The sequence below is a fragment of the Phoca vitulina genome, unplaced genomic scaffold, assembly GCF_004348235.1.
Source record: "Phoca vitulina isolate PV1807 unplaced genomic scaffold, GSC_HSeal_1.0 scaffold22, whole genome shotgun sequence".
In the NCBI taxonomy this organism is placed as follows: Eukaryota; Metazoa; Chordata; class Mammalia; order Carnivora; family Phocidae; genus Phoca; species Phoca vitulina.
The window spans coordinates 30602115-30627880 of NW_022589725.1; the positions used below are offsets into that span (position 1 = coordinate 30602115).

The 25766-nt window shown below is 44.1% G+C and overlaps 1 protein-coding gene across 1 annotated transcript in view; it reads left to right on the forward strand.

Annotated features, from left to right (window-relative positions):
- Window positions 1–5645: 5645 nt before the first annotated feature.
- Window positions 5646–25766, forward strand: part of SLC24A3 (solute carrier family 24 member 3) — a 502870-nt gene continuing 482749 nt past the window's right edge. The window contains exon 1 of the mRNA XM_032419689.1: window positions 5646–6120. Coding sequence (XP_032275580.1) covers window positions 5697–6120 — 424 coding nt within the window. The 5' untranslated portion in view covers window positions 5646–5696. The remainder of the gene's footprint in view (window positions 6121–25766) is intronic.

The window sequence follows — 25766 nt, forward strand, 5'->3', positions numbered from 1 at the left end:
ACTGTCTTAACTACTTACACATGAACAGATTCTTTTAATTTTTCCTTATTTTTTAAATTAAAAAAAAAGGACATGCCGATGCCAGAAAAATAATTCCAAAAATATAAAACAGTATAAAATAAAAAGTGAAAGACCCTCTTTATTCACTGATCCCCATCCAAAATCCTGTAATCCCACCTCCAGAAGTAACCATTGTCAACCATCTAAAAATATATATATATTTTATATTATATAAGTGTAATTTTTTATAACACAAGGATATTTGTATATGTTTATATATTACACCTATTTATATCTCTCTATATAAATGTAGAGAGATCTCTATATTTTATATCCATGTATATTTATATCTATTTATATTTTGACATCTATTTGCCTATCCAGAGACACATATGATTTTGCTTAACTTGACAAAAAAGACCTAACACTATTCATAATACAGGTTGCTTTTGCTACTTAAGATGTATACCATATTTATCAGGATGAGGTCTTGAAATGCAAAAATGATAAAACATTTTATAGATCTATTTTCTTGATTAAAAACATGGGATTCCTAAGCCTAGTATTGATATGTTAACAGAAATAACCCCTCCCTGCCGTACTCAGTGTCCTGTGTGCCCAAGTTTCCATCAACAAAATAAAACTAGTGGGGTTTACGTGTTTTCTTTTTGAAAAAAAAATTTTTTTTTTGAGAGAGCAAACGAGTGTGCGGTGGGGAGGGGCAGAGGGAGAGGGAGAGAGAATCTCAAACAGACTCTGGGCTGAGCGTGGAGTCCAGTGCGGGGCTTGATCACAGCCAAGATCATGACCTGAGCTGAAATCAAGAGTCAGACGCTTAACCAACTAAGCCAGCCAGGTGCCCCCATACGAGTCACTTTTATTTTTGATACCACTTGTGTGAAATAGAAGATAGATATAGCCACAGAGCTATAGGGTGTGTTCGTGTACCCTGTCTTTATTTCTTCCAAACATCCCAAACGAGTCAATTAAAAATATTGACAAAAAGGCGCAAGGTAATATATTTTTCATCTTTAGATTTGCCCTCCAGGATCCACCAAAAATACATGCCAAGCTGTATTCCCTAGAACAGCAGATCTCAAACCTTAACACAGAAGAACCCCTGGGAGCTTGTGCATACTGCAGATTTCCAGGCTGGGGCTGGGAACTGACATTTCTAACAAGCTCTCTTGTACTTTCTAAGTCCACTGACATTTGATTGAAAGGCTGCACCATGGCTCTGCCAAGGACTGGGTGGGAATCTCTCCTGATGGTACCTATTCTACTTAACTCTCATTTAGAAGAAAAAGAGGGTGGAAAAAATGCGTAAGAAATGGGTTGTGCTTTTTCCATTCAAAGCTGTGTCCAAATCTTATGCACATATGAGGGCTTCTTTTAGGCTTTAAAAGCTCGACCCCCAAAGTTTGCTGGTTGACCTGTTGTCCTGCAGTTACCCTGGGGTAGTGTAACCGGTTTGAGAAGTAGCCTGTGACTATTTCAATTTCAGTTGAAGTTCCTTATAAAACTAGCCAATCTGGGAGGTCATTTGTCTCTGATCCAGAGGCAGTGGTTGGTTATTCTTGGCTTACATTAAACTTGGAAGGGAACTGAAGCATCAGGTAAAAACAATCTACACCTACGCAGCATGAAAAAAAAAATCACAGCTCTACACACCAGTGTGGACAGATCCCACAGAAGCAAGCATCCATTTACTTGAAGTTCAAGGACAGGCAACAGTGACCTGGAAGAGGTTATTTTCAGAGGGTTATTGCCTGCTGGAGGGTTGGCACAAAGAGCCTTCTGGGGTGGGGGGGCGATGATCAGGAATTGTTCTAAGTCGTGATCTGGAACCCACATAGGGTATACATACATACATACAATCATTGAGCTCGATGCTTAAGCTGCGTGCATTTTACTGTATGTATACTATGATACCTACTTTTTAAAAAAAGATGATGGGTGGTGTAGTCAGTTAAGCATCTGACTCTTGGTTTCAGCTCAGATCATGATCTCAGGGTCGTGGGATTGAACCCCATGTCAGGCTCTGCACTCTGCACTCAGCTCAGAATCTGCTTGATAATCTCTCTCCCTTTCCTTCTGCACCTCCTGCTCGCACGCATGCACTCTCTCATTCTCTTTCTCAAATAAATAAATAAATCTTAAGGAAAAAAAAGATGATGGGCAGTCCACCAGGGAAGAAAAAAATCTACAGCCATATCCATGTAGCGAGTTCAAATTGCCAAACAAATGCAGACAGTTGGGCAAAAGGAAAATAAAAAATTGGAAACTATCATAAGATGAGCAGTTTCTTTTAACTCCGGTTGTAAACTGAACACTTAAAATAATGTGAGCCCCACCTTGCAGACAGGGTGCTCTCAAATGCCTCAGGATGTGCAATGTGGACTCACACACATACAGGAGTGATTATTTTGTGTTCTTCAAAATGCTGACAGCTCAGGAAGAGTCTAAAGGAGCAGTTTTACTGGCTTTCTCAAGAAAGGCAGTTGGTAAGAATGGGGAGGGAAACAAGAGTCAGGCTTTCCAGGATGAAGCTGGGGTTTTGTCCAAATCTGGGTGGCAGCATGGTCAAGGGCAGCAGGTCAATTCGGTCAGTGCTGTAGTTTACCAAGGTCAGGCGGTGGCAGGAGGCCTGGGGAACGTGGAAGGAGTACTGTACCTGAGGACTGTTCCAGAAACATTCCATGGAAGAGCCTCTCCCTTTTATTCCCCCCACCCACCAACATTTGGCTTTATTGTGCTTAAAAGTTTTCTGTGAGGGGTGCCTGGCTGGCTCAGTCTGTAGAGCATTCGGCTCTTGATCTCAGGTCGTGTTTTCAAGCTCTGCATTGGGTATAGAGCTTACTTATAGTAAGTAAGCTTACTTAATAAAGTAAAAGAGATGTAAAAAGGTTTTCTGTGAACCTCTGGTGGTCTTTCCTTTTTGCTTGGGCCACGTCTCCCTGCATTAAGGTGCAGCCCTGGTGAGTACCTCAGCCAGCAAAGTGGCTTCTGATTTTCTCGTTTCTTCCCATCCTTCCTTCTCATTCAGTGGTTTGTCTGACACAACTGGCGTTGTTTGGTGTTATGGAGATAGGATCTTGCTTTGTTGTGGAAACTGCTCTGTCAGGGCTGGGTGCTGTGGGCGAGGGGAGGCTGGAGGCCTGGAAGGAACACAGGAGGGCCCAGAAGCTGCTGGTTGTCTGGGTGCAGATAACGCCCCACTCACTGGCTGATGTAAGAGCTCTCCTGGGCTGAGCATCAGCGAATGTGGTCATGGGAGGCTTTTAATTCTTTGTTATAAAGGCAGAGCTAGGAGAAAGATGAATCACTTCTGTGCCCCCGCATCAGGCCCAATGTCTTTACACAGAACTGCAACTGGAATGTGGGTGGGAGGTAAAAACAGGGCACGCATGGTGACCCCCGGCACCTAGCCCTGGGTGGGGAGGTGCCTGGCTCATCCCTGGAAGGGTGAAGGCCCCAGCGCATCTCGGGCTGATGCCTCTCTTTCCAAGCACGCTAATCCTCAGACTGACATAGCAGGGCCTGGAATTTTCTCTCTACGGCTCCCTGCACAAAAATGTGCAAACAGATTAAGAAATAAAAGGCAAAAGCTGCCTCAGGATTGATGACGATCCTGATGGTGAAAGATAAGTAGCACATTATTATTTCAGCTCCTGCTTCTAACAAAATTCAATTTTGGGAAGGGGGGGGCTTCTGAAAACCAGGAAAGAACAAGTAGGACAGAAATAGCTGTTTTCCTTGGAAGAGGAGCCCACTGAGGTCTGCCTCCCTTCCCCAGGGCTGACAGAAGACTTAGGAGTCTGCTGTCCCCCCACCCCCCAAGTTTGCCTGTTGGAGAAGAGTGTCTTCCCTGACCCAGGAAGAAGCCTTCCTTCTCCTTCCTGCAGAAAAGCCATTGCCTCCGGGTGAGCTGGCGGGGGTGGGGGGGGGCAGGTGGGGGGGCGCGGGGAGGGGGGTTGTGGTGAGGGACCCACTTGCTGAAGATGCAATCAGGCTGGGGAACAGATTTCCCCATTTTTCTTCCTGGGTGGTGATTGGCTGCTCAGAGGTCTTTGTTTTACTCCAATACCCTCTTTGCTCTGAAATGTCACAATGAATATTAACTCAAAAGTCATTTCTATGTGCCAAAGGAGTGAGCTCTCTGTCCCTGTCTCTCCCTCCTGCCCTGTTTCCTCCTCTCACTCACTGCAGGTGCTGGGAGGATTTCTAGGGAATCGCCAGTTCCTGGTCTCTCCTCCCTGCTCCCTCTCGGATACCTCTTCCATCACCGGATTACACAATTTCTGGTGCCTGTGGCCATTTCCCCCCTGAGCTCGTGTTTGTGCCCCGGCCCAATTAGTTCCAGCTTTCCTCATTCACTTTTATTTTTCCTATTTACACTATTTGAGTGTCTTCCTTAGTTAGCTGAAGGAAAGACAGCATGTTCTGCACTCCTAACCTTCCGTTTCTGTGTCTCTGAACGTTTGAGGGAGGTAACACCACTGGAGAATTCCCCCCACACACTCCAGCCTGGAGGAACTTATATAGTTTTAAATCCTCCTCAGTACCTGGGAACCAAAGCAAAAGAACAACCACACTGGCATCATAGGGAAGGTGCTCTGTGTGTCTGGGAAAATGCCAAGCTGAAAACAGGAGTAAATAAATGACATGCCCAAGAAGCAAGAGTCTTCTATAGAGTCTCTGTGAGTGAAATGGTCCCTCTGTGGAAAGGAAGCCACCTTTGAAGGTTTGCTTTGTCCTTTGCTGTGACCCTGCTAGGGACCCTTAGGCCGCCTCACTCAAGGACAGTGCCAGGTGCCCCCCTTCCTTCAGCCACAGCATTGGGTTGGGTCCAGTGCGATCCGGGAGTGAAGTGTGAGCAGGGCCAGCGGGGGGAGCCAGGACACCCCTGTGAGCCAAGAGCCTCCAGAGTCCCGTTCCAGGTCCAGAGCCTGGCGCGCAGGGGAACCCCAGAAGGGGGCGGAGGGAAACCCAGGAGGCCCGCGGGAGGAGGCGCGGCCAGGGGCTGGGCGCGCGCAGTCGAGCGCACTCGCTGCCTCTCCGCTCAGGGCAGAGGGTGGGGAGGGGGCTGAAGAGACCCTCGGTTTCTCCGAAGTTTCGGGCGATTCCTTCAACCCGGAGATCCGCCTCCCGGTGGCGTGCTCCCCAAGAGGGGGCCTTCTGCGCTAGCCCCCTCCCCCCCGGCCCCGCACGGCCGAAGGATCGCGGACCGGGCTCCCTCCCCAGCTCAGTCTCCTCCCCACGCGCCCCCTCTCCGCCGCGCCGGCCAGCGCGGGCTGCGTCCCCGGCACTGCCCCCCGCCCGCGCCCGAGCCCGAGCCGCCGCGCCGCCGCAGGCTGCGGGAGCTGCGCCGCTCGTGCTCCCGCCTCGCCCGTGCTCCCGCCTCGCCCGTGCTCCCGACGCGCCCCGGCCCCGCTCGCCCCGGCTCCCCGCTCCCCGCGCGCGGACCATGGAGTGAGGGGGCGGGCGGCCCCGCGACGCGCTCCCGCAGCCGGCGAGGCCGGAGCCAGCCCGGGTGGCCTCGCCAGCCGGCGGAGTTGGCCAGCGGCAGGCCCTCCTCCCGCCGGTCCTTCCCCGCTCCTCCTCCTCGGCCGCCGCCGCCCCCGCCTCCCGGCCGCCCCCGCCGCCCCCGCCGCGCCGCCGCCCGAGGCCGAGCGCGGACGCCGAGCGTGGGAGCCATGGCGCGCGAGGAGGAGAGGGACCCCGAGCGCCGGGAGGCGGTGGCGCGGGCCAGCGGCGAGGAGGAGGAGGAGGGCGAAGAGGGACTGAGCGACAGCGACGACGAGGACGAAGACGACGAGCCCGGCAGCGGCGGGGAAGAGGAAGAGGAGGCGGCGGCGGCCGAGCGGGAGCGCAGCGAGGACGCGCGGCTGCAGCGCGCAGGGTTGCCTCCCGACCCCGTCCCCGCCGCGGCCGCCCGCGACAGGAGCGGCCGCCGCCCGCCGGGGCCGCTGCCCTGCCGCCCGAGGATGCCGTCGCCCGACGACGAGGACCGCGAGCGTCGCCGGAGCCGCCGGAGGGACCTTCTGCTGAGCCAGCTCTGCTTCCTGGCCTTGGTGGCGCTGCTGCTCTGGTCGCTGTCGAGCATGCAAGAGCATAATGGTGAGTGCTCGCGGCTCGCCCCGAGTGGGCGCTGCGGCTCCGGGAGCTCGGGGCTCCCGGGCCGGGCTCGGGGCGAGCAGGCTGGCCAGTGGGAGGGGGTGCCGGGCACAAGGACTCCCCCTGCCCCCTGGAGGGGCTTGGGAGGAGGGGGCCCTGGAGGCGAGGACCGCGCAGTGGAAACGCGGCCGGCACGTGGGGCCGCCCGGCTGGCCCCGGGAACACTTACCTGTGCCTCTTGGCTCTATCCTTCTTACCCACCGGCTGGAGGGACTGGCGGTAGAGGCGGCGGGGACTGTTACCCTAAAGAAGCCCCCCCCCCGCCCCCCAGGCCAGCAATAAAGTGGTCCTGATTAAGATTCGGTACCTGTGCAGGTAACCACCTGTACACCTTTGGCTTGTTGAGGGCACGAAGGGGGCTGGCTGACTGGTGAACACGTAATTCTCCCGTGTTCCCTACATAGAACAGACGGTATGTACCAGGTACAGAGCTCCATACCCACTTTTCCAGAACAGGTGCCCGGAACTTCGGGTAGGAAAAAAAGTGTTGGCCACCTGGCTAGGGTTTAGGAATATACTTGTTCTCTTTCACTGACCACTCACTGGGAAGGCTGATCCCTTTTGTGCACTTGCAATTCTGGAAGAAATGATTTAGATTGCCCTGCCCATCACGCTGTCGACTGCTCTCATGGTGCCCTGCAGTGGGTCCGCCCTTTACCCACAACTTTTGTCTTATCTTTGTCCTTGGCTTTTCTTGAGCTGAAATAGACCTTGTGGAGAAATGTGCTCAGAACAGTTGTCCACTGAAAACAGTTTGGACCCTGGGGGGCAGCTGTCTAAATAACGGACGGAGAGACTTGGAAGAATAACTGTTGTAAAAACGGTTTTATATCCCAGCCGTTCAAGTGGCACAGTTCGTGGGAAAACAGCCGTAAAAATGGTTGTGAGAAAAAGCCGTTACAAATACATGCTTTGGTGTTAAGATAGATGTAGCTCTGATATAAGGCGTTAGGAAGTGCAGAATAAAAGCCTTTCGATAGTGATGGTAAAAGGGTGGCATCAATTAAAAAAGGGATCTCCCCCAAATTGGCTGGTCTCATGCTTCCGGGGGGAAAGCAGATGGTCGGGCTTGGTTCAGGTCTTAACAGACCCCTTGACAGACTTCCTCATATATGGTAATATGAGAAAGTCCGCCCGGGTCTTCAGTGGAGCCGTTGGGACTCCACAGCTCTCTCTCTTTCTTTCTCCTGAATCCCACATTATCTGGTGATGGGGGCCAACATCGGGAAGGGGGCTGTGCTGGGGAGGGAAGCTGGACCTCTCTCGGAGGGCGGTACCAGACCTGCCAAAAGCAGCTACTGACTGATTCTCACGAGGAGGGTTTTCTTTCACCACCCTTTAATCTGCCGGATTTTTATGAGTGTAAAGCCAGTCTGTACTTGATGCCACCTTTGGAAAGGACCATGCGAAGTCGATTACATGCCGGCCATTTTTCCTGCGTGCTCGGGCTCTGTGAGTCCTAGAGTTTCCACCACTGTCAGGCTATAAAAGACATTTTTCTGGATGGAGAACGTGACCCATACAGTTAAGTCCATCAATGGCAGGGGGCTGCCTGGGCCCTGGGAAAGCTGGGATGTTCAGGGAGAAAGGGGGTGGCAGACACTCTGCAAACTTGAAACCTGGTGACTCGAATGTCATTTTGAAATGGTTTCCCTAGCAGTGACATTTCTTTTCAGGTGCCACCAACTCTGGACTTAGTTCCATAGCACAACTCTTTTCCCTGCCCCTTCCCTTGATCTCTGTCCTCCCATATTCTTTCTGCCTCTCTCTCCCCTCCCATAAATGTAGGGCTTCAGAATACCCCTACCCCAGCAACTGGCGGTAATAGTGAAAAGCTAGCAGTGTGAAGGGGGATGCCATCCAGCCCCCAAATGGCATGCCAGTCCTAATTCTGTCCCTAGTCACCTTTTCTTCAAGTAGATACTTATAATTTCATTACATGATGCCTAGCTGATTCTCAGCAAGGCTCAGGTTTTTTGAGCTAATTTTTTTGAGCTAATTAATTAATGTGTGTGAATCTGCAAGTGATCATTTAGCTTGGGGGGTTGCCATTCAGCAAACTTAAGTATTTGAATAGTGACTTTTACCCTGGAACTTGGGTGCTATTCTACTTAAGGGTCCTTTCAGTATGGATAAAAAGTTTGGAATTTAGCCTTGTTTTAAAGACACTGTGTCTGAGAGAGAGGCTGAGTGCTTCGCTTAAGGTCACACAGCAGTTGAGGAGTAGAGGGAGGAACTAACCTGAGGTGGCCTGGCTCTTTGATCCCACCTCTGTTCCCTGGTATTCATGCCACCATCTGGGTGCAGCTTTGTAATATTTATATAACCACATGGGGGGTACCTTGCTAATGATCAAAGGGGGATATTTTTATTTATTCACCTTGAACGCCATGCAGTGATTAAATGTAACTTCTCAGAAGCCTGTTTTCTAACACATACTGATTTTTCTTTTTTTATAAAGAGGACAGTCCTTTCACCAAACCAAGATAGAGAGGTGTGGCAGTTGTGTTACACAGTGTTGTATGACATTTCTGATCGTATGGAATCTGAGCTCCCTTTCTGGACATCTGACTGAACTCCAATATAGAGTCCTTTCTGCTGAGAAGGGACGCAAGCATTATTAAAGGAAGGGTTAGTGCTGGAATCAAGACAAAGGTTAACCCTCATGGCAGCAAAAGCAGTAATAATAACTGGAACTTTGTGGGCTTTTAAGTGCCAGGCACTGTGCTAAAACAAGGACATTTTATGTGCATTGCCTTATTTAAGCTTGCACCCGCTCTGCAGACGCTGGAGCCTTCAGCGGGAGAGGAAGTAAGAGGGCCTAGGTGCTCTATTTAGTTGTTGCTGATAAAGATCTCATTTTCCATCGGTTTTCAAAGCCAATTGAAATAAGGTGTCAGATTTGCTAACGAGGGTTTTCTTTCTCTTTTTCTTGTTTTTGCAGTGAGAATGGATTACTTGTGTGTGTTTTGAGTGGTTTGAAAGTGTTTAATTTTTCTTTGAAGTAAGGAAACTGGTCCCCTTTTTTCCCAGAAGTTGTGTGAACAAAGCCCAGAGGTTCTAACTCAGCAGTGATTATAGACATCCCTTCTAGAAAGTTCTTGGGTAGGTGAATCATGAGTAAGGAAGAAATATATATATGTAATATATATAGTTCAAAGTTTATATATATATATATATACACACACATATATATCTTGCCCAGTTACTGTTGCTAATAACAAATTACCCCAAAATACAGTGGTGTAAAACTACCGTTTTATTTTTTTGCTCATGGATACTTTGGGTCAGGAATTTGGACAGGGTGTAGTAGGGATGGCTTGTCTCCACTCCATGTCTGGGGTCTCAGCTGGAAAGAGTGAAAGGCTGGGTGACTTGACAGCTGGGTCGGCAGTCATCTGGAGGCAACATCACTCCCATGTCTGGGGTTGGTGCCTGCTGTTGGCTAGACCCTCAGCTGGGCTGTCAACCAGAACACCTGTGTGTGGCCTCTCCATATGGCTTCTCCATGTGCCTTAGTTTGAACTTCCTCATAGCACAGCAGCTGGGTTCCAAGAGGATAAAGTGGAAGTGCACAGCATTTTTCTGTCTTAGCCTCAAAAGTCACACGGTATGACTTCCACTGTTTTCTTTTGGCCAAGACAGTTACAGATGTCAACCCAAGTTCAAAAAGGGGGGACAGAGATACCACCACTTACTCAGTGGAGGAGCATCAGGGTATATCATAAGGCGAGCAGATGGGCATGTGTGTTGGTGTGTAACATGGGCATGTGTGTTGTGGCTGTCTTTGGAAAACCAGGGGTCCAAGGGATAACAACTTACAGATCAGAGACATTTCCCAAGGTGGTAAGTGGTGAATAATACATGCATATTTGAAATACCTTCCAATCATGATAACGTGGCAGTGCATCTGAAGTCAGGTGTGGGGTCCACAGGTGGTATTTGGAAAGAGGGCCGTGTGGGTGTTTGAACTGCAAATTTCCGTTGCAGATCTGAGAGCACATCTTTAGCTTTGTGGCTTCCTCTTCCTCAGAGGACAAAGACCACAACCTCTCGATCCCTCCTGTGGCTGACAGGGATGCCTTGCTGGATTCTCCAGCTTTATCTTCCCTCCCTGCCTTCCCTTCCATGCTTCGCTACTTAGGCCTTTCTTCTGCTCCTGAAAAGGGTGACACTTCTTCTAGTCCCAGACCTGTCACACATGCTGTTCCACAGTCACCATCACAGCTAGTTCATCCTTCACCTCCAGGCCCAAGATCTTCCTGACCTGACTAGATCCCCTGTTTTGCTCTCTGAACACCCTCAATTTTCCCTTCATAGCATTTATCACAGTTGGCAATTATGTATTTATTTGGTTTTGGTTTGAGTAATCTGTCCTGTTCACCAGATTCTAAGCTCCAGGAGGTCAGGGACCCTGTGACCTTTGCTCACATTTGTCATCTGTGTCACCCGCCCACAGTAGATGCTCAAAAGATGCTTGTTGAGTAAAGAAGCTGTTTTGATTTCTGAACTACAGGACCTGTGTTAAAAACTAGTTACCATGCCTCAGGAGCTCAGTTACTGGCATACATTGTAATCTCACAATTTAGAATTCTGTCCCCGTCCATCAAATTCAGTGTTGTTACCCATTTTTCATGGGCTAACACGGAGCTGCAGAATGTGAGTGCTTTGCCCAGTGTCACTTCATGAAGTGGCAGGATTTGAATGCAAGGCCACTTGCATCCAAGCAGGATGCCACTGCATTCCCTAGCCTCAGCTTAGGAGGACATGAATAGAAAATGGGAATCACGCTGCCTTTTTCAGTCGACTAGGGAGAGTAAAGGAGTAACAGAAGGTTGCTTTCATAGAAGCAGTATTTTAGAAACACATTGCTTTTCAACCTTTTCTATTTTCTGCTTAAACATATATAGATGTGTCTCTCCTGGCTTTTCTTAGCTGCTCATCAACCCAGATTTTTCTCAAAGATTTCCTTTACTTGCAAGCCTTGAATCCTTGTGGGAAGATTTCTTTTCCTTTCTTTTTTTTTTTTTTTAAATACCCCAGAGGGTTGGCAAAGCCAAAAGAATTGCAAAACCAGCCATTTGCTGAGAATTCCAAGGCTTGGTGGAAGTTGGCTGATAGGACAGGATTTTGGCAACTCTCTTTTTCCTTAAGGAGACTCCTTTTCTTTGAGTGAAATAAGTTTTTTGGGGGAATGATAGTAAACAGACTCTTGTGTTGGGGAGACTGAGGTACAGAGAGTTCAGAAGGCATCCTTGAGGTCACATAGCAAATGTCTTGTACTGCCAAGAAGGTAATGCAAGTTTTTCTGCTCTTTTCCTGCCTTCAGTTTCTGTAGAGCTTGTTTGGCTTTTGTTTATCTTTGTGATGGTTTGAAACATGGTATTCTCCTATAGGGTTTGAGAATTAAGGATTCAGTGGAAGAAGGTTTTCTCTGAGTGAAGTGGTGGTGGGCACCATCCAGCCAGTTGTAATCATGGAGTCCTAAGTTCTTAGGCATGGATGGTGTCTTCCAGACTCTCTCCTGGAAGGTGCACTTGTCCTGTCCTTGTCCTCATCCCTGGGGGCAGTGATGCTGTTCATCACTGGGAGTCCTGGGAGCTTCACCATCCCTCGTTGGTTTTCCCACCCCCACCCCCACCCCCACCTTTGAAAGTGGTCCCTTAGGAAACTATCTTCAGTGGCAGCCCTTGAATGAATTCCTGCCTGAACTCTATTGGTTTAAGACCCAGGGACTTCCATTCATCACTCAGCTTTTTCCTAGTTGTTGGGGTGATAGCGGTGTCTGAGATGGATACCCAGAATATTGTCCTCATGGTGGCTTAGACTTTAGTGGGAGGAGAGGTGTTGAACAACTAATTTTCAAGAATTATGAGAGAGACGAATGAGAAATATAGCATGGCTTGGAGGAGGTGTTGGTGGTAAGGAGAAGCTGGAACCTGGAAAATAAAAGGAATTAGGTTGGTAATGAATAGGGGACAAAAAAGCTAATTTATAAAAAATGGGCAAAAGATATGAACAGGCAATTCACAAAGCAATTGCAAATGACCAGTAGACACCAGTAAAAATCCTCAGCCTTAATAGTAATTAGGGAAATCTAATTTTAAAGATTTATTTATTTATTTGAGGGTGAAGGGGGGGCGAGAGAGAGAGAAAGCGTGTGGGGGGAGGGGCAGAGGGAGAGAATCTTCAAGCAGACTCCCCGCTGAGCATGGAGCCCAACACAGGGCTTGATCTCATGACCCTGATCATGACCTGAGCCAAAATCAAGAGTTGGACACTTAATCTGCTGAGCCACCCACGTGCCCTTCAGGGAAATCTAATTTTAAAAATGATGAAATACCATTTTTTAAGATCAGATGGGCAAAAATGAAAGCGTATGATAATGTCGGGTGTTGGCAGAGGTGCAGGAGAGACAGCTTCTCTCATTTACTGCGGGCGAGGATGTAAATTGGTTCCCCAAGCACTGTGGGGAATTTTAAGGTGATAAGGTTTTAGGCACAGACCCCAAATGGAGCCTTGGCTAATTTTTAATGAGATGTGTAGAAAAGGGAGTGGTGGGATTAGAATGGCTGTGCCTAGACATTTGAGCCTTGGATTGGAAACCCAACTTTCCTGGACCTGTCTGTGACCGTGAAGCATGTTGGTCATGACCCTTTGCACTCTAGACTAAAGACATTAGGTGGGAGTTCGAGTGAACAGGGGGAAAGGCCTTTGTCATATCTGGAGGTGTTCAAACCAATACAAGTTGCTTATTTGAATCATGACATCTAGGCATTGTTCCTTGCTTGTCAATCACTCTATTTCTACGATAGCGAGAATAATTAATGTCTGCTCATCTGTGACCTAGTTGGTGGAATTTCACATTTGCAACTTGGTGTTTCTTTCTTCATTCCCCCGCTGCATTTCTGCGCTGCTTGACCACAGCAAAGGTCATTTTCACTTGTGTGACATACTGTGAATTCTGAACAAGGAAGTAACAAGCAGGTTTCTTGAATAGGACTTTGATGAAAGAACAAAGGGGGTAGGGGTGGGGTGTAGGCCACCAGGAGAAAGGGGGTGCCCCCAGTTGACATCAAGAAGTCAATAGCCCTATTTTTAAGAAGGAACATGAGATAATAACTTTTGGACATTTTGATTTTGATTACTGGTAGGACATCTAGGTGGAGTATAGCTGATCATTAAAAGTGGAGGTTATAAGCAGTTGTTACCGATAAAGACCTGAGAATAGTATGCATGAGGGTGAAAATTGTATCTTTGCTCAACTCTGTGGGTCTCAGTCTTCTCTGCACGTTGTAATCACTGGGGAACTTTAAACTTTACTTATGTCTGCGTCCTGCCTCCCAAAAATTCTGATGTGATGTTTCGGGGGGTAGCCTGGGCATTGGGATTTTTTACAAGTGAGACAGATAGCCCCAGTGTGCAGCCAAGACTGGGCACCACAGGCGCTGGGCTGAATTTTTCTGTCCTAAACACGAATGCTTTGTTTTTTAAGCCTTCACCACTAATTAAAGCTGGAACTTTCCTCCAGTTTCCTTCATCTTCTCTGCTATGTACACTGCCATTAGATATTCTATCCGGTTCTCTTTTTGAAGAAATCTTTCTCGGATTCTTCTGGCTTGTTCCAGTCTGGACAGGTTGCTTGTTAAATCTGCTGCCCAGCTGTCATCTTGAGATCTCCCTTCACCTTCTTCCTGCCTGTGGTTTCTTTCCCCCAGCTCTCCCTGTGTTGAAAGGACCCCATGTATGTTTCCTGTCTTTTTTGGTTTATCCCTTCATTTGGGGTATACATTTCTGGGGATCACACACTCCAGGTGCTTTCTAAGACGGGGGGTGTGGAAATAGCAAAAGCAAAGGTTTGAGACATTGTAGGTTTGAAAATACATTAATTCTAGCCCCACCCTTTGAAGATTGGGAGTGGGTCGGGAATTCAGGCTGGAACACAATTTCCACACAGTTTTGGAGGCATTGCTCCTATAACTTGTAGGGTTGCCCCTGAGAAGTCTGATGCTGTTCCACTTTTAATTAATTCTTTAGTATGAAACCTGTTTTTTTTTCTTTCTCTCTCTCTAAAAGCATGTGTGCTCTTTGCTTCTAAGTTCAGGTCTTTCACAGTTAAATGTCTGATGTGGTCCTGTTTTCATGCATTTTCCTGGGCATTCACCTGGTTCTTTTAATCTGGAAGCTGACGTCCTTTGGATCTGGGAACTTGTGTGATTTCCTCCGTCCTAAGCTCTCTCTTCTCTCTAAATTGTCTGTTATTTGGGTGTTTGACTCCCGAGATTCATCTTCTGATTTTCTTGTCTCTTCTCTCCTACGTTTTTTCTCATCCTTTTGCTTTAATTTCCATAGGTTGCCTAACCATATCTTTTAGTTCCACTGAGCTTTTAATTTCTGCTGTCATATTTTTAGTTTCTAAGAGCTCTTTTTTTTACCCCCCTGTGAAAGTTATTTTTAGTAGCATCCTGTTCTGCTTCAATACAGTATCATCGCTTACATACCAACTTGGTTTCTCCAAGTTGCTGTTGTCTATTTATTTTATTTTTCATGTTATGTGCTTTCTTCGAAAGTCAAGTGATCCTTGGTGTCTGCTCATATTTACGTGAGGCCATTGAAATGATGTGCAAGGAGAAGAGTCTATTGACTGTTTCTCTATAAGGTGATCCAGCCAGGCCACAGCGCTGGGGCAGTGCTCCCATGTCTCTAGTTCTGAATCTTTATCAGTGGGTGGTCAGATTTCTCAGAGAGGGGTCACCCCGTGTCCTGTCTGGAGGGAGATCCAATGGGAATCTAGTGGGAGAGGAAGTGGGGTTTAGGGGGTGTCATTCAGCGGAAACATTCTCCTAGGCTCAGTGAGTTGTCTTGAGGGTGGTTATGACAGAGCTGCACAATTTAGTTTGATACAATGCAGAACCATCCTGAGTTATTTCAGGTTCCCTTCCTCCTGCCCTCCTCCCCCCTTTCCTGCCTTCCTCCTTTCTATCCCTTAACTCTTGTACACGCGAAACTGGTAAGAACTGTTGCCTCCTGCGAGGGCTTATGCTCAGGGATAAGGGAGAGGCATAGTTTTCACCATCTTCTTAAATTTAACTGACCTTTTTATGGAGATAGTTGTAGATACACAGGCCGTTGTAAGAAATAATGCAGAGAGACTCCTCGTACGTTTTCCCCAGTTTCCTTCAATGGTGCCATTTTACAAAAGTCTAATATAATATCATAACCAGAGTAGTGCGACTGATTCAAGCCACCAACCTTATTCAGATTTCCCGAGTTTCAGTTGTATTCAGGTGCGCATGTGTGTGTGTTTAAGTATATGTGTGTAGTGTGTGTACATGTGTATGTATGTATGTGTAGTGTGTAGGCGTGTGGTATATGTGTACGTGTGTGCGTGCATGTATGTGTGTGCAGTGGGTGCGTGTATGGCATGCGTGGCATGTGTTTGTGTGTACATGTGTGTATGCATGCGTGTAGTATGTGTGTACATGTGTGTACGTGTGTGTGTGTTCTGCACAGCTTTATCACCTGTGTCGGTTGCTGTAAGCACCACAGTCAGAGTGTTGGACAGATCCGCTGTCACAAGGGTAACTTGTGTTGCCCTTTTCATAACCACACAGCCTATGTACCTTTTTATACAGGAGGAACAGGCAAGGTAAGTAACTCCTATCACCTCCAAGAATAAAGTTAAAGCATTATAACTTCTCCAGTGAAAGGCTGCTTGTAAGTTGAGGGTGGGGAGAGGAGCGTGAAGTCCATCGATGTTCATGAGCCTGGGCCATGGAGACCTCACTCAGTGATTGTGTTCCCTCCTTCCAGGGACGGCAGCATGCGCTAAGCGCCAGGTAAGGGCCACGTGGGGCTGGTGACCAGTTTCTCTGGTGGATCATGTTTTCTGTCATTTGCACAGCGTTTCTGAATGAATGCTCCGTGAAAAGTTTACTCAAGCTTCTTTTTCATTCAGGCAGGTTAGCCAAGCTTTCTGCAATACTATTTCCCTCATTATTTGTTTCCTAGGGTATTAGAGATGGAAATCTTGGGACTGTTGTCTCTTAACATCTGACTTTATGTTTGAGGAACCTGATGTGAAAGAGAATTACGATCAGGGTCCGGACCCTGGTTTTCTGATTCTTTGCTTAGTAAATAACCACCCCCCCACCCCAGAAAATGAAGGTTAGAAATATATTTAGTGCAGATGGACTCAGTGGAATTATTTCAAATTCGGAAATGTTTCTGGAGTGCTGGAATCTTGCTGGGAGTTATTTGGCATGCAGTGTAGTCACTAAATGGGGAAAATTAGGGAATTTCAGGGGGAGCTGCTTCTTGTAACAAAAGATTTGTTTTTTCAGAAATCCTGGCTCTTAGGACACACGTGGCTTGCTTCAGGAGAAAGTTAACATCCTTGGTTTACCTTCCACCTGGCTAGTCACCTCATACAGCCATGAGAATGACTGGTTATTTTGAAGATGAGTGCCCATGAATTTTTCTTATTGGGGTCTTTGAGTTGACAAGATTTCACCACTTTTTATACCTGGTGTTGCAATTCTAGTCTGTGATCTGAACACCACTTCCAAACAAAGCAAAGCTTCCTAGGACCATAACACCCTAGGTTTTGAAAACCCAATGAAAATCCCCTTCTGAGTGGGATTTCACAGTGTGGTCATTTGAAATCACCAGTGTTTGTTGGGGTGAGTGCAGAAAGAAAGCTCATTGCACCTATTTTCAATAAATCTGGACCTGAGGACAGGTCAATTGCAGTATTTTCCAGCATTGTGGTATGTTTCTTCCCTTAGATATTGTAAAATTGATGGAATAATATATAAAATGTCTTGGATACTGCTTTTGAAACTAAAAATATTAATATACAAGAAAACTGACTGACAGGATGCAGAACAAAAATATCACCCCCTAGAAACTTTCTCATACTAACCCTTTGTAATTATACCCTTCCTCATCCCTAACCCCTGATCTGTTTGCTGTCACCATGATTTTGTCTTTGTCTTTTTTTTTTTTTAAGATTTTATTTATGTATTTGACAGAGAGAGACATAGTGAGAGAGGGAACACAAGCAGGGGGAGTGGTAGAGGGAGAAGCAGGCTTCCTGACGAGCAGGGATCCTGATGTGGGGCTCGATCCCAGGACCCTGGGATCATGACCCGAGCCGAAGGCGGACGCTTAGCAACTGAGCCACCCAGGGGCCCCTGATTTTGTCTTTTTGAGAATGTCATACACATCGAATCCTATAGGTTGCAATCTTTTGACATTGGCTTCTTTCACTCAGACTCTCAGATTTGTCTACATTGTTGCATGTGTGGGCAATTCATTCCTTTTTATGGCTGAGTAGTATTCCTTTAAACAAGATGTACAACAGCTTGTTTATCCATTTGCCTATTGAAGAACATTTGGGTTGTTTTTAGTTTTGCTAATTATGAATAGAGCTGCTTATCAACATTCAAATCCAGGTATTTTTTTTTAAATTTCTTTTTCTCACCTCATTATACTGGCTGAGAATTCTAGTTCAGTGTTGAGTTTGAGTGGACATGCTTGCCTTATCCCTGATTACTTAGGGAGAAAGCCTTCAGTCTTTCATCCTTAAGTATGATGTTTGCTGTAGGACTTTCATAGATGTCCTTTATCAAGTTGAAAAAGTTCTCCTGCTTATAATTTGTTGAGAATTTTTATCAGGAATGGATATTGAAGTTTGTCAGGTGCTTTTCCTGCATTAATTGATATGATCCTATGGTTTTTCTTCTTTAGACATTTAATACGATGGATTGCATAGATTGATTTTCAAATACAGAATCAGCCTTGCATACCCTGGAGAAGCCCCACTTGATCATGGTGTGTTTTTTATTTTATTTTCCTGGATTTGAATTGGTCATATTTTATTGCAGACTTTTGCACCTGTGATCACCCAGGGTATTGGTCATAGTTTTCTTTTCTTGTACTATCTTTGTCTGGTTTTGCTGGCCCCATGAAATGAATTAGGAAGTATTCTCTTATTCTCTGTTTCCTGGAAGAGATTGTATAGAATTGGTAGATTTCTGCTTTTTAACTTATTGTAAACATTTCTCCATGGCACCAAACTTTAAAAATAATTTTTAATGTCTTCCTAATAATAGTATTAAAAATCACAATATTTTTATTAGTATTTATAGCAAGTGATAATTTATTGAACACTTTGCATGCTTGAGGCACTGTTTAAGTGCTTTTACCTGTATTGACTCCTTTAATCACCATATCCAATGGAGTAGGTACCATTATGATCTCCATTTTACATGCAAAGAAAAATAAGACGAAGCATGTAAGTAACTTGCTTAAAGTTCCTATGTGGCCGGGTAGTAGTTGAATTCAGGCTGTCTGATTCCAGACCCCATGGTCTTAACTATTACATTCTATCCTCTATCCTCTGGTTATAAGTTATTTATTCAGGCCTCCGTTTGGGATATTTAGGTATTTTCTATGTCCTCACTGTGATGAATGTTCTAGTACCGAAGTCTTTGATAATTGATGATGATTCTTTTAGGCTGGATTCCTAGAAGTGCTATGTCAGTGTCAAAGTGCATGCCTATTGTAAGGGCTAATAACATTCTATGTAATTTTCCAGGAATTTGGACAAATTAGAAGTTCCAATAGCAATGTTTGAGAGTGCCTAATTCAGTGTTCTCTGTCAGAATTGAATATTATGATTATTTTACATATTTTAAATTCAATTTGATTGCAGAGAGATGGTATCTCATTGCTTTACTTTGCATGTCTTCGTACTAGTGAAGCTGAATGTTTAAAAAATGTTTATTGGCCATTTATATTTCCTTGTGAGAAAAACTTATTCATGTCTGTTCTCCATGTTTTTCTAAGGGGATAACTGTTCTTCTTAATGACTTGTAAAGCTCTTTATATATTCTACATATTCGTCTTTTATCCTGTATCAGAAGTTTTGCCTCCCCCACCCCCTTTTTTGGTGTACAGAAGATTTTCATTTTTATCTGGTCAAAACTGTATCTGTTTTCTCTTGTATTTTTTCACTGTTTTATTCTTAGACCCGGGATCTCAAGGGTGTGTTTATTCCACATAATCCTTTGTCTTTTTTCTCCTATTTGTATGGTTTAATTAAAAAAAAAAAAACACCTCTTTATTTCATTTGGAACTTATCTGAGCTAAGATGAAGATTTTACTTGAACAGATGAGCAGATTTAACAGTTAAATTGTTTATTGAATAATCTTTCCTTTACCCACACATTTATGGTATGACCTTTATTCCGTGCTTATTTTCTTAGGTATCAGAGGCAGATGTTATGATGTCTGTTTTGTTCTATTTTCTCATTAATTAATTGTTGTAGGTCATTAGCATATTAATTATCTGATAGGGCAAGACTCCTCTCCTCTTGTTCTGGGAGAAAAAATCATTTGCTATTATCACTTGTTTATCCTTCCAGGTGAACTTTAGAATCTCTGTTGAATTTTGCTCAAATGCCTCTGGGTTTTGACAAATCTATAAATAATTTGTGGGGAAATGGCATTTTACAGCATTGATTCTTTTCATTCCTAGTGTGCTTCTTCATTTGATCAAGGCTAAAAAACAAATCTGTCAAGATTCATAATTATTTCCCTATCTCTTTCTTACATGTATTTGTGTGAACTATTGTTATTATTTATTCTGACTGTTGTTTCATTCTTTATATATTCTCTTAAAATAGTCTTTACAATTTTTTCTTGATTTTCTTCTTTATATTTTCTTCTTAAGTTTTAAACTATGTAATAATAATAAACACAAATTGTTATACAAACCAATACCTTATATTTTCCAATAGTTTTCTATTAAAGGGAATTTTTTTTTTGATTTATTTTTTGATGATAAAAGTGCTCAAAAAGGTTTATTTATTTTTTATTTTTTGTTAAATTTTTGTTTTAATTCTAGTAAGTTAACATACAGTGTGATATTAGTTTCAGGTGTACAATATAGTGATTTCACACTTCCATACAACACCTGGTGCTTATCACAATAGGTGCACTTGGAGGGAATTTTTATTTTTTTAATTAATTTTTTAGAGAGAGTGTGCGCACACAAGTGGGGGGCCAGGGGGAGAGGGAGAGAGAGAATCTTAAGCGGCCTGCATGCCCAGCGTGGAGCCCGACACAGGGCTCGATCCCATGACCCCAACATCATGACCTGAGCCGAGAGTTGGATGCTTAAAGGACTGAGTCACCCAGGCACCCCAGAGGGAATTTTTAGGTTCATGCTGTAGTTGGGTGGTTTTTTACTGTTGGCTCTTGGTTATGTTAGTTGCTTTTCATTATGCTATGGAAGTTTCCTTTTATTTCTCATTTTCTAAGAGTTTTTTTTTCTTTTTTTTAATCAGCTATGGGTGTTATACATGGTCAAATGCCTTATTAACATTTGTTGAAGTGTTTAGTATAATGTAACATAAATAAATATCCATGTGAAGCTGCTCTTGAGGTAAACCCCAGATAGCCATGCTATTTTTTTTCCTTTCATAGGATATTGGGTTTGATTTGTTCATACTCCTTTTGGATTTTTGCTGTTATATTCTCGACAGATATTGACATACAGCTTCTCTGCCAGGTTTTGGTGTTAGTATTGCACTAACTTCACAAAACTAATCGATGATTTCCGAGTTCTCCTATGTTCCAGAATATTTTATGAAGCATGGGGATGGTCTATAACTTTAAAATTTGCAAGAACATTTATATAGTACTGCTTGGCCTTTACCTGGCCTGTAGCAATCTTCTTAAAAATAATTTTGGAGAAAGTCTTCAATTTCTGCCACTGCTTACTTTTCCATGGAGCTAATTTGTTTTCTCAGAAATGTCCATTTCATTAAGACTTTTTAAAATGAACCAAATTATGCATCGCATTTTAAAATTTCAACTTGTTCTCTAATTGTGATTATGTAACACTTTCTCATTAGTAACTCATGTGTTTCTTTTTTCCTTGATCAAATCTGATTGTATTTGGTTTATTTTATTATTTTTGGAAGAAACATCTCGTGTATCTTTATCAGTTTTGCTTTTCCCCCGTTTTCTGAATCAATTACATCTTTAATAGTTTTTAAAAAATCTTCTCTTAATTCCTTTGTTTTCTAATATCTCGAATTAAGTGCTTTATTTATATATTTTTATTCTTTCTTGCTAATGGTGCATTTGCCCTTGAGGGCAGCTTTAGACTCACCTTATAAGTTTCAAAGTGTCAAGTAGTCATTACTATACTTTTCAAATAGTCTTGTCATTGTAGTTTTATTTTTTCTGCAGTTATTTAGGAGAGTGACTTCTAATTTCAAAGTTTATGTGCATATTTTTAAAATGCCGATTTCTAATTGTCTTTCAGTTTGTCGGGAGAATATGACCTTTGATTGTGGTTTTCATCTGCTTTGGTTGTTTTTTTTTGGAACATGAACTGTTTGCGATTGGATACTCATTTGTCTGTCTTTCGTATCTATTATCTTCTCATTTCATCATTTCCCTCTTTTTGTCATTTCCTCTTTATTATGCAAGAGTTTCTACATTTTTTTTCCTCAATGGTTTTGTTTTCAGCACTTTGGGTCTGCTCTATTGCCTTTTATTCCATTTAGGCTTTGTTCATGCATTTCCATCTTTTTAATTTCATATCTTGTCCATCCCCATATTAACTAGCTGCCATTGTAATCTTAGCCTTTCTGCTCACTTTTAATTTTCTTTCAATAGCCCATATTTCTTTGCATGCCATTGAGATTACAAAATTGATTCTTTCTAAAATTTACTTCTTCTGCTTTTAATAAATTATTTTTGGAAGTATAGTATTCTTTTTTAGGTTGCAGTGAATTTTCAGTTTTTTTTTTTTTTTTTTTTTTTTGAGTTATCCACCTTTGAAAGGGAAGATCCAGGCCCCATGTGTGCCTGTGAAGGGACTCTCCTGTCTCTCCAAAGCACTCACCCTGCCATATTGTGTCCAGTTACTATTAGCATATTTTCAGCTGAAGATATGTTCATGGTCTTGACCAAATTCCTTGTGTTTATGTTGACTTTTCTAGGGTGACTCAGCTTGCCTGAGAGGAGATCTCCTGGTAGTTTGAATATCTAGATGGAGCTTTATTCATGTAATTTCAAATAGTTGATAGTTCTTCCATCTTGAGACAGTGCATTAAAGTCTACCACCCTAGTTTGTATCTTCCTGTGGTTCTGTCTCTTTTCCTTTTTGTTATTCTGCAGACGGTAATATTCCCCCATCCATCCAGTCTTTCCCCAGGTTGAGTTGCATTTCCAGGAATTGGAGTCTCTGCATGCATAAATATAGAAAGACATATTCATGGGGTGGGGGTCTCCTTGAAAGCATTTCCTTTCAGCAGCCTGGTTCTGAGATAGGGGTTCACACCAGGGGACCAGTGTGCCACAGCCCACCTATCACTTCCCACAGCCCACCTGTCATGTCCCATCCTTCTGTTTCAGGGGCTCACCCACACTCCATGAGTGTAGGAAAGGGCAAATCACGTATTGTTGACTGATGACCATATTATCCCAGGATGCCTGTTCAGATTTCAGCTTTAAAGTTTTAGTTTGTTACAAAGAAGAAGAAATTTAATTCATGGATAGAGAGATTCAGGAGCAGCTAAATCTATCTAATATTAACTGACTGGTCAGTGTTTTTTCCATGGTCACACCTCTTTCACATATTTTATCTCAATTATCTACACACAGTGATGAATTAGATATTGTAATCCTCTTTGGGTTAAATTGACTTGCTCAACGTCACGCAGGTAGACAATGGTAGTTTCCACCATGGTGAACATCTTTGAGGAACATTTCCTGCCAGGAAGTTCAACAGAAGCTACCCAGTGTGGTAGGCAGAATAATGTTCCCTGCCCTGTCAAAGATGCCCGTGTCCTAATCCTGGGAACCTGTGAATCTATGGTGCATGGCAAGGGCGAATTAAGTTTGCTAATCAGCTGGTTTTGAGATGGGAGAGTATCCCGGATTATTCCGGTGGGTCCATTGTGATCACAGGGGTCCTTGTAAGTGAAAGAAGGAGGCAGGAGGGGTCGAGTCAGGGAAAGTGAGGAAAGAAGCAGAGGTGGGGGTGGTCCACTTATTGGCTTTGAAGATGGAAGGGGCCATGAGCCAAGGAATCTTGGTAGTTGCTAGGAGCTGGGAAAGGTAAGGAATGAGATTCTCCTGTGGAGCCTCTAGAAGGAACACAGCCCTGCTGACATTTTGAATTTAGCTGTCTGAGACCCCTGTTGGATTTCTCACTTTTAGAACTATAAGATTTTGGTTTGTTTTAAAGACACTAAGGTGGTGGGAATCTCTTGCCACAACACTGGGAAACTAATACACTTCGTGTATCAGACTTTGTGGTCTGACTCTCTGTTTTTTTGTTTGCTTTTGTTTTTTCTTAAAGTTTTATTTATATATTTGGGAGGGGGGAAGGGAAGAGGGAGAGGGGGAGAGAGTCCTAAGCAGACTCCACGCTGAGCACAGAGCCCGAGGCAGGGTTTGATCCCACGACCCTGAGATCATGATCTGAGCTGAAACCAAGAGTCAGACGCTTAACCGACTGTGCCTCCCAGGTGCCCTGTGGTCTGACTCTGAGAAACAGGAACAGGAAGTCCTGGAGTGATCCACTGTGTATGCACATCAAACAGGCATTTACCTGGGCAGTTACTGTGTCCTCATTTGATATACTGTATATTTATTTTCTCACTGTGCTGATGCTACCCTCCCAAGGAGAATGTCAGCTCCCGGGAGCAGGAACTTCCTCTGTTGTGTTCACTGTCTTATGCCTGGTGGCTGGTTTGGAGGAAAAGCTCAATAAATATTTGTTAGATTATTCCTTTTTGCCTGGATGATACTGTACCAACAAAATGGTCTCAGTTGCTTCTTTGATGGAATACTGCCAACTGTATAAGTAGTAACAAAAATAAAAAGAAGAAACTGAGTTAAAATGATTACTTTTCAGTGTTTTTTCTAGTGTCTAGTCATATATATAAATTTTTTTTTTTAGAGTTAGCAAATACTCCTCTCACACTCTCATGGGATCCTTTCATAAAATAAGATAGGTGGTTATCAATATGATGCTTCATGTTGCATTTTTGTGACTTAACATATTTTAATAATGATAACCATCAGTTTTTGTAATTATCATTTCATGGGCTGGTTGGCATTCCATTGAGTATATAGGATATTTCATTGAATATATAGAATATATGTATTAAAGTGTTTATTGTTGGTTATTTAAAATATTATAGGTTACTTAAAGTATTTAATTATTACTAATTAAACAACCTAGCCCATGAGTCTGTTACAAGTCACTGTACTCTCTAGTTATTATTGTGTTTGTAATAATCTAGTAGGTTTGCTGGAGCTGCTGACAATGTGGAGTTATGGGGCTTCCACATGTTTCTGTGTAGAGCTCTGTCCACTAGGTTCCCTGTCTTAGAGTGTTCTTTTTAAGATATATTTATTAATTTTAGCGAGAAAGAGCAAGCGAGCATGAACGGGAGGGGCAAAGGGAGAGAGAATCTGAAGCAGACTCTGCGCTGAGCAAGAAGCCCGACATGGGGCTTGATCCCAGGACCCCAAGATCATGACCTGAGCCAAAACCAAGAGTTAGACACTTAACTGACTGCACCACCCAGGTGCCCCTGTCTTAGAGTAATCTGAATAGCTTCTTCATTTCTGTTTACTCCTAAGGCATTCTCTGCCTGGTATCGAGTGTCCCACCTTGTCTCTTCAACCTCACATTGCAGTTCTGTGTAAAATTCTTCCTCGTCAGAAAGCCCTAGAGCCTCTACAACAACTGGAGGCAAAGAGAGTGTTAATGGGTCAGTGATGGCAAAGAGGTACCAGTTTGGAAAACACATCAAGATGGTTATGAGACTCCGGCGAAGGAATCTCCTTAAAATATATCACATGATGACCTTCCCTTTTATAAGTAGACACTTTGTTTTTTTCTTCTTTTCTCTTCTTGATAGTCGCTTTGGTTTGCCTACATGCTGATTGCTCCTCTGATAACAAAATAAAAAGGAAAAAATGTTCACCATTGACTCAGTTTCACAAGAGCAATGAAAAATCCAGGGGTGGGGGAGGGGATCTCTCCAGACGCCCTTTGGCTGTACAAGCCAGCAGTGTTAACTGAATTACAAACAACAGCCCTGAGCCTGGGAGGAGAAGGATGTCCACTCTGAGGCCGATCTGGACAGTTGTTTTGCCTAAGATGGCAAGATCATCATCTTTCAGTCTCGAGCCAAGAATGCCATACATGGGTATATCTTGTTCTGCCTGGGAAGGGATGGTCCTAGAGGCTTCCGGGGTGCCATCGTGTCTCTTGATGGCCCTTTCATTTCAGTGTTTGCTTTTTCAGTGTTTTCTGATTCCCCTGGGAAGGAGAGTAGGGAGGAGAGAAGGAAGAAGGGAAGATAAGAGGAATGAATGCTTGCCTGGGAGCATGGTCTTTCGATGAACATTCTGAGTGTCAGTGCAGAATGAGGGTTTATTTTAGGAGACACCAGGAATGAAATCTTTTATGTTGATATTGTACAGGACTGATCTGTATTGTTCCACCATGAAGGACGATAAAACTTCCTGATCCTCCTGCATCTTTG